The sequence below is a fragment of the Gadus chalcogrammus genome, chromosome 3 (assembly GCF_026213295.1).
Source record: "Gadus chalcogrammus isolate NIFS_2021 chromosome 3, NIFS_Gcha_1.0, whole genome shotgun sequence".
Lineage (NCBI taxonomy): Eukaryota > Metazoa > Chordata > Actinopteri > Gadiformes > Gadidae > Gadus > Gadus chalcogrammus.
In genome coordinates, this window is record NC_079414.1 from 7,004,722 (window position 1) to 7,013,489 (window position 8,768).

At 43.3% G+C, this 8,768-nt stretch overlaps 2 protein-coding genes across 2 annotated transcripts in view; one reads left to right on the plus strand and one right to left on the minus strand.

The window, feature by feature from the left end:
• The window catches only part of si:dkey-92j12.5 (multiple PDZ domain protein), a 40,386-nt gene extending 36,603 nt beyond the window's left edge, over positions 1 to 3,783 (plus strand). Inside the window, exons 38-44 of the mRNA XM_056585322.1 lie at positions 1 to 65; positions 205 to 223; positions 396 to 518; positions 1,843 to 1,947; positions 2,340 to 2,344; positions 3,142 to 3,265; positions 3,637 to 3,783. The exon at positions 1 to 65 is cut by the window's left edge and continues 72 nt beyond it. Of these exons, the coding sequence (XP_056441297.1) occupies positions 1 to 65; positions 205 to 223; positions 396 to 518; positions 1,843 to 1,947; positions 2,340 to 2,344; positions 3,142 to 3,265; positions 3,637 to 3,783 (588 nt within the window). The remainder of the gene's footprint in view (positions 66 to 204; positions 224 to 395; positions 519 to 1,842; positions 1,948 to 2,339; positions 2,345 to 3,141; positions 3,266 to 3,636) is intronic.
• Positions 3,784 to 5,678: 1,895 nt separating this feature from the next.
• Positions 5,679 to 8,530, minus strand: LOC130378922 (uncharacterized). Its single transcript, XM_056585516.1, has 2 exons — positions 8,210 to 8,530; positions 5,679 to 7,964 (listed from the first exon to the last, which is right to left on the minus strand). The coding sequence occupies exons 1-2, from the start codon at positions 8,439 to 8,441 to the stop codon at positions 6,655 to 6,657; spliced, it is 1,542 nt and encodes a 513-aa protein (XP_056441491.1). The 5' UTR covers positions 8,442 to 8,530; the 3' UTR covers positions 5,679 to 6,654.
• Between the last annotated feature and the right edge of the window lie 238 nt (positions 8,531 to 8,768).

The following is an 8,768-nucleotide window of genomic DNA, read 5'->3' on the forward strand; positions in this document are numbered from 1 at the left end:
GAAACCGCCATCGGTCACCAGAGGGAGACAGAGAGCAAAGCAGGTAACTACGGTAATGGGCTGCAGCAAAATATACACAATGCATGTTGATTAGATTAAGGTAATAATAATAATGATAATAATAATAATTATAATAATAATAACAAGCATAAAATGGAAACTTGTTTGTTCTTCTCCGTGATCTCCAGACGGCTGTGCTGTTAGGAAAGTGGTCCTCGAGAAGGTGAGCTACAGGGTCAGACTAGTCACCACCTGGCTCTCACCGGCCAGGGTTCTGCTGACACCCAGTGAATGACATCCAGAACAAAACACAAACCCTCGCCCTGTTCAGAGAGGGAGTGAGAATGGTTTCCTCCGGAGTGTCTGGTGCTGAGCGCTGGCCCCTGTGTTCTCAGGGTGCATGCGAGTCCCTGGGCGTCTGCGTGGCAGGTGGCCTGGGCAGTCCCCATGGCGACGTGCCGCTCTTCATCGCTGCCATACATAGAAGCGGACCGGCGGCCAAGACTCACCAACTGCAGGTGACAAGGCACTGGGTGTATGTGTGTGCGTGTGTGTGTGTGTGTGTGAGTGTGCCTGTGTGTGTGCGTTTGTGTGTGTTTGTGTGTGTGTGACTGTGTGTTTGTTTGCGTGTGTGTGTGTGTGTGTGTGTGTGTGTGTGTGTGTGTGTGTGTGTGTGTGTGTGTGTGTGTGTGTGTGTGTGTGTGTGTGTGTGTGAGAGTGTGTGTGTGTGTGTGTGTGTGTGTGTGTGTGTGTGTGTGTGTGTGTGTGTGTGTGTGTGTGTGTGTGTGTGTGTGTGTGTGTGTGTGTGTGTGTGTGTGTGTGTGTGTGTGTGCGCGCACGTGTGTATGTCCACGTGTGTGGATGTCAATGTAATGTTTGTTTACATGTGTCCATAAGTGTATCTGCTATACGTATCAAATAAAATTACCGGTCAAAATAATGTCAGGTAATCCACAAAGATTATTTATCTTTATGCAGGTGTGATTAAAATTAGAACTCCCGGTGAGGAATCAGCTCATATTGGCCCAAAACAGAAATATCAAAAACAGTCAAGAGAACACATGCACTCAGTAGTGCATGTGCAGTAAAAGTTCAATTAGAAAAACTGACTCTGTGTGTATGTATGTAATTTGATTTTCTCTGCAACCGTTCATCAAATCAGACACAACCAGGTTTGGGATTATGACGATGATGTATATGCCACAGACAAATAAAGTGTCATTTTTTACTATTACAAATGCATATGTTACTGTTTAAATGAATATTGCTTTCACAGGCTCATCTCTTAAACACATGTGGTAAGTCATGGTGATTTAAGGTCAGGTTAATAAACAAGGCGATGAATGGATTTTAATCAAAGTTCTCACTTTATATAACTATAATGCATAATATGTAACTTCATATAACGGTAATGTTTAATATGTAACTCTTTTGTAGGTAATGCTTGAATGTATGAGAATGTAATGTGGGAAGATAAATGTTAATGGGGACCGGTAAGGGCCCTTAGATTTGATTTTAGAGCTCTGTGATTGGTCTAGGAAGTCACAGATGCTGTTGTTACCTCAGAGATCGGGGCCCGGTTGGGGCAGTTCTTTGCAAAAAAACTCAGGTGATGTTGTTACTCTCTGCAGTCGCATAAAGCCTTGATCATTCAACCCTAGTCCGTCTCGACCTCTCGTAATATGAGTATTAGACCGTGGGTTTTATCCACGACACTATCTACTCAGTGTCTCTATGGTGGATGTGGTGTATACTGTGGGGGCTCTACTCTGTGTTTCTATGGTGGATGTGTTGTACTGTATGGGCTATCCACTCAGTGTCTCTATGGTGGATGTGTGTCAGACTGGGGACAGGCTTATCAGCATTAACGGTGCTTCTACTGAGGGGATGACCCATCTGGAGGCGGGAGCCATGTTGAAGAACGCCACTGGAACCATCACTCTGCACGTAAATTACTCCCCCGTCTCCCTAGGATAGCCATTATTGCTTTCAATTATTTCCATTTATTGATTATACCATACTGTGTGTGTGTGTGTGTGTGTGTGTTGTGTTTGTGTGTGTGTGTGTGTGTGTGTGTGTGTGTGTGTGTGTGTGTGTGTGTGTGTGTGTGTGTGTGTGTGTGTGTGTGTGTGTGTGTGTGTGTGTGTGTGCGTCTAGGTGGCAGCAGAAAGCGATCCACAGGACCAGGGTGACAGCCATCCTCTGTGTCTGCTCTCCTGCCCAAACAACCTCTGGTAGGAGACCTCCTGTCAGTCACTGTCCCCGACCAACAACAGACACATCCCTCCTTCCTCCAGCTCTCCCTAGCCCCGCATTCCTCCCCCCCACACGTGTCTCAGAACGTGTAACCCCTTGACTCTCCTCCTCTTCACTCTCTGCCTCTTCCATTGCCCGCTCCCTGTGTTTCTCTACACTTCCCCAACTATTTACTTCTGTTCCCTCTTGCTTTGTCTCCAGGGCTTGTCTGGCCTAATGTTCTCTCTTCTGCTTAATCATGACAGTTTACCGTTACACAACACACTGTGTGCAGCGTTTTCCCCTCCAAAATGTGCTTTGTTTGTTTTTTCCTCTCTAAAATTACCTTGTTTCCCTTAAAAATATGCCAACTCTGCGCTGCTCTTCATCCCCTTATGTTCTCCGCTCTCTGCCAGTGACAGGAAGCCAGAGCCTATTTATGGCTGCTTTACAGTGGAGCCTTTCCACTCTGTTTGGGCTTCACTCTACTTTGGATTGACTCTTTGCATCAATAACTCTAGAATTTAAAGTAAATTTCCTCTAAACATTCCATTATAAAATATATTTATAAATGAATCGTACTGTGGGCAGAAGAGCTGACGGGTCATGTTTTTGTGTGGCATTGGAACCGTCTGTCTAGTAGCAGGACAGAAGATCTGGCCTTAACGATCACAGAAGGTCAAACCCTGCCCACTTTGCCATTAAATAAGCATCGCATTGCAGAACTGCTTTCACAAAGTGAGATTTGATCAAACATCAACATGGACATCCATGGCACACACTGATCTGCGTGCATTACACATGCACACGCACAACACATGCACGCGCACAACACAACACAACACAACACAACACACAAGCCTCCGGTGTGGTCCTCACATGAATGCGGGGGGTTGTACGTTTCAGCGCCCGGGCGTATCAGACCATCGCCCTTGAGCGGGGGTCTTCTGGCCTGGGGTTCAGCGTGGTGGGAGGCTTCGGCAGCCCTCACGGGGATCTGCCAATCTACGTCAAAACAGTCTTCAGCAAGGTCAGGCGGTTTTTATGTTACTGCGTTGGCTTCTGTCACACATGGACTGCTTACAATTTGGTTATGAAGAGGCTTTTTCCCCAAGCGATGTAGCAGGAAAAAATTGTATAAAAAAAAAAAAAAGTGTTTGTTATGGCACGATAACACAAAGGACTAGACATTGGGGTTGAGTGAGAAAATAAGTATGAAGAATGGAATACATAAGTGCATACATTCAGAATACTTTATACACATTGGCTTTTGAAATTAAAATGCTGCACATGGCCTCTGAACTCAACCATTTCAATGTGGTGCTCTCTCTCTCTCTCTCTCTCTCTCTCTCTCTCTCTCTCTCTCTCTCTCTCTCTCTCTCTCTCTCCCCCCCTGGGCAGGGTGCGGCGTTGGAGGACGGCCGTCTGAAGCGCGGAGATCAGATCATCGCGGTGAACGGCCACTGTCTGGAGGGCTCCACTCACGCCGAGGCTGTGGATGTCATCAAGAGGACCAAGGGAACCGTGGTCCTCACCGTTCTCTCATGATGTCACCCTGCTCGTGTCCCACGCTGATGATGTCATCAAGACCAAACTAGGGTGCTGATCGTTGTTTGGCGTCCTTTGATAGGGTTGTGGTGAATGTCTGCGTACAGTGGACAGAGGTAGAGAGGCATAATAGGACATTTGTAACAGTTAAGCTATCTGTCTTTGTTGAAGTGTAGGTCATTGAAGAACTTGCTGGTGAGCTACCTCTATTCATGTACTCCTAACAGTATACGTTTATTACATTTTGCTACTGTCAGTATTTTTAAATCGCGTTTCATGTCCTTTTTTTCCAATGTGAATATTAAGCAGAACTATGTATACACAGGTATGTCCTGGATGGTCTGGATAGATGAAGGACTATCAGAGGAGTTATATCACAAGTCATCACATAACAATATGCATTTATTATGTATGGAATATACAATCTCAAAATACACAGCAGAATATTTGTTCACATATCTTACATCAGAAATGATTATTTATTATTATTAAGACCCTTTTTAAGATTAAGTCTATGTAGTGAGTATTTATTTATGTAGTATTTATTATGGCAAAATCAAAGTCATTGATGGAAACAAAAATACTAGATTGTCTTGATTAGATTGATATTGGGATTGTATACTTGTATACAGTACATCAGATATTTGCATTAATGCTAGGTTATCTACTGATTTCATTCATGGACTCATCGATAGTTGATGAGTGGACACTATTTTAACGGGCTGCCCACCTTCTGAAGCAGCAATGCTTATTAAGTGATACTGCCAATCTTTTATAGGGCATTATGTAGGGTCTTAAAGTATGTTTCATTTCTAATCTTAATTTTGTCAATGAATCTCTCATTAGGTGTGTATTACCATTCACCTTTAATGATAGCATACTTATGATGTAATAATTTATTTTTTCTTCAACCTCTGCGGTGCTTTTGTCTCTTACCTCTCAGTTTTTGGTCAAATGTCTGCATTTAATATACTTTTAATTATTAAAGATTTATTTAATACTCCATTTACTTTGTGTGTGAACTGTCCGTGGAACATTGTGATAACAAATGATCCAATTCAGAGGAAAAGTGTCAGAGATCTATACTGGGACAACAATTTATTAAGTTATTTATATAGTTCCTTTTATATTCCCTATGGTCCAGGGGACTTTGTTTTTGATATTTAAAATACATTAACAGCGTTTTTTTATACATAATAACTATAGCCATACACTTGAAAGGTTATTAAGAACCGTTAGGCCAGGTGATAACAAGTGGATTTATTTGTATTGTGTTAAATGCGCTCTCTGTTCTCTCTGTCAACCTTTGTATGAGATAATGTAGCAGGGTGAACACAAATGGATCCTCATATGGGCACCGGCATACTTTCAGACCCATAATGCTTCATGGGATTTCTTGCTGGCGAATCTCTGCCATATTGAGAGGTCTCAAGAGACTTGTAGTTCTTGGGCAATACTGTAAAATACTAATTCCACTATATGCTACAACAAACCATAATATCCCAAAAATATTAGACACAAAGTATTATACCTGGACCAATTACAGAAAGAGGCTGATGGATGTGACTTAGGTTAAACAAGGTTAAATAATGTAATTGACATTATTAAATGTAATTGTTACAGGTGATGTATCTGCTGCCTCTAGCCTTGATGTATATGTGTTTCAATCTTGTGGATAGTGAGTACTTATTCAGCCAGAAATACCTATAAGTTATGTCTTTAATATATTATGAATAGCATAAGGATTTGATCATCGTTATGTTTCTTTTTTGTAGACAAGTCTGCCATTTTGAGAAGATGCAAAGGTTAGGATAGTCTAACCTAAGGTAAGGTTAGGATAGGCAACAAACTGCAGCTTACATCTTGTGGCTAGAACAAAGCAAAAAGATTGGTTAAAGGAGAAGTTATTATACTGTGATAATTTGATTTGATGGGAGATGAAGCATGATGGCGAGGGAATGGGAAAACACCAGTTAATGACAGCGTCAGCAAACATTGACCAGGAAGTAGAAAGTTGTGGATCAATTGTCAATCTTGTCAAAATCGTCATAAAAAAACCCAGCTTTACCAGATAGACGGCCAAGATGAAAAAACTGAGGGATAGGTTGCCAGGAGATAAAGTGTCAGAGACAGCAGTATCCAATAGGTGTTTGCAGGAGATGAAAGAATCAAGTCTCTAACTTCTTAACACCGAGCTACAACTGAAAAAAGGTAATGTGCTGCACCAAGGTACAGACACAAATCTTTGTGGTTGAGGTTGCCGACTTTGCGAGGTGGATACCGAGACTGCTGTGGAAAGTGAGATGCCTGACATGGAATTCTGGTTGGCCCATGTGGAGACGGCCAAGAAGTTTATTCGTAGTTATGTAGTCCCACCTGAGCTGTTCGCCTACCTTCACACACAAGAGCAGCCTCCAAAGTGCCACCGGCCATTTTGATAACGAAACAAAAACCTGAAACATTACCAGCTGGTCTTGTTCATTGCACTCTTAAATCAGTATTAAATATATCTTGTCTCCATTGTTCTATTTTGCATAGTTTGGTTCTGTATTTTAAAATGTTTATTTCATAAGAGGTATTACTGAAGGAGTAATGTAAGTGTAAGATGCAAACTGTCACCTTACATTACATTGATATACTAAGAGTTTGACCAATCATCCTAAAAAAAGGCAAATCTAAATGAATTAAATTCATACATTGTGTTTTTACAGTGCATACCCGGCCATTAAAACAAGCGTACCATTTAATAGCATATTTCAAGATCTTATATAAATACTATATCCAAACTGTGTCTCAATAAATGACATTGCAAATTTTATTGAATACACTTTTAATAAAAAGAATGCTATTCTTAAAAAACACTTCAAAAATCTACACCGGCTCAGCACAATAACTAGTTGGGTCTACAAGCCCACTGGGATACATGATGGTCAAGACACAGCAGACAGTCACCATCTTGTCCAGAAAGGTAAGCTCCTCCCCCTGGCACACTTGGGCCATTTTCATGGGTATAGGCCCGCATAGCATCGTGTACATGTTGCGTATGGTGCCAATCATCTTCTCAACATGGGTCCTGAGGTGAGCTATTGGCTGTATTTCCTTCACGTCTTTAGTATCGAACTGAAGTGGCCCGTTTGGGTCCTCTGGCGTCTTCACCTCGGCACAAATCAGTCCAACACTGTCAAAGCCTCGATCCGCCAACACCAAATCCCCAGGCAACAATGAATCGAGAAGGCCACTGTTTTCAGTCACATATTTGTCACTGACATGCCCCCCCCACCCCTTGGAAATGAATGATATCGCTCCTTGTGGTGTTTTACCAATAAGGTACTTCACGGTGTTGGTGTGTTTGTTGTAAAAAGACGGCGCTCTCTGATTGGAGGCTCCTTCAGTGAATATTTCAAAACAGTCCAAAATAACCACGACACGGTCCCCAAAGGCCTTCATAAACTGGGGAGGCATAGTTTGACGCAGATGCTCTCTATTTGGCCAACTCACTAAAGGGCTAAGCTGTGCATGTAAAGCATTTATTGTTGTGTTAAATATGGTTACAACCACTCTTTTGTCTACGTGAAAGATGTACGCAAGGTGTTGGAGTGGCAGGTTTAGCCTCAGGCGCATGAGAGTTAAAAAAACCATCTGAAAAGGTGTCAAAGTTCGGACCGACGTGGGGAGGCACGGCATAACAGTCGAAAGCATACTCATCAAAAGGCCAAAGCATGGAAGTCCAGTGTAGTACTTCACTTTCATATTATCCTCTTTCAGGGATTCTTCATCCATATTCCGCTTTGCAAGTGCACACTTAAGTTCCCGGTTCTCTTTCAACAGGCGGTTTATTTCAGCACGCCTGTACCCACAAAAGTCACACTCAATCATCTCCTTTGGCGCAGGTCCACCTCCAGCCTCGCCAGCTGCTTCTTCAGTTAGTTCCACTACGATCGAGGCTGGTTCTGCGTAGTTCCCGACTGGGTCTGTGCGGTTCTCGGCTGGTTCTGCGTGGTCCTCGGTTGGTTCAGGGTCGTCCGCCGCTATAGGTCTCAACTCTGCTTCTTTCTGGAGCTCGTGTCGTTTCGTGTGCCGGACGGACTGCCCTGTCTCCGCAGCGTTTGCTTCATCGTGCCCCAAGTTTAACGACGGTGCCCAGTCTGGATGGGACTCGAACATCTCATAAGCTGGTTTTCCTGTGAACATACACGTAATGCGTTACTCACTTTGATAGGCAAGCTGAAGCGAGGTTATAATTCACATGTACAACTTCAACTTATCAACAAAGAAAGAGAAGAAATAATAAATCACATGTACAACTTGAACTTATCAAGAAAGCAACAGAAGAAGGGAGTGTGTCATGGTCGTGGATGAGTACAAACGTCCCTCAAAGAGGCTCCATGACCCAACATTACCCCAAATGCACGTTAGTAAAACTCACCAGTATGGAAATGCCTGGAGCAGACCTTCATAGACGCGGGGGCGTAGTTGAACGTGATGTTGGCTCTCCTCACGGCGGCCACCCAAGCCATCCGCCGCCTCTTGGTGATCTCGGCCACCTTCCCTCCCTCCGTCTTCTTCCACGCAGGGAACTTGAAAAAGCTGAGTCCGTTCACTGTGCGGCCACTCGCCGTATAACTGCGACAGCTCGTGACGCAGCAGTGTCTTCCCATGGTAGAAACACTTCTACCACCAGATAGAAGTTAATCACAACAAACCCTTCTTCTTCTTCGCCGTCGTCTTCTTCTTCCTTTGGATGTAAACGGTAGTAGAGACGCGATCGGGGGCATTGCTGCCACCCTCAGGTTTGGAGGTGAGTAGGCTACTATGGAAATGTAATGAAAACAATGAATTACAAATTGTGTAGAAAATAGAGAACATATATCGTGCGAGGAGGGAGAATGGTCACACCGATCTCCTTATCTGGGTTGTACACCAAAATGTTTCAGGTGATTAGTTTGTTGGCAACACTCCGCAATTTTGAGGACTCAAGAGGGTTG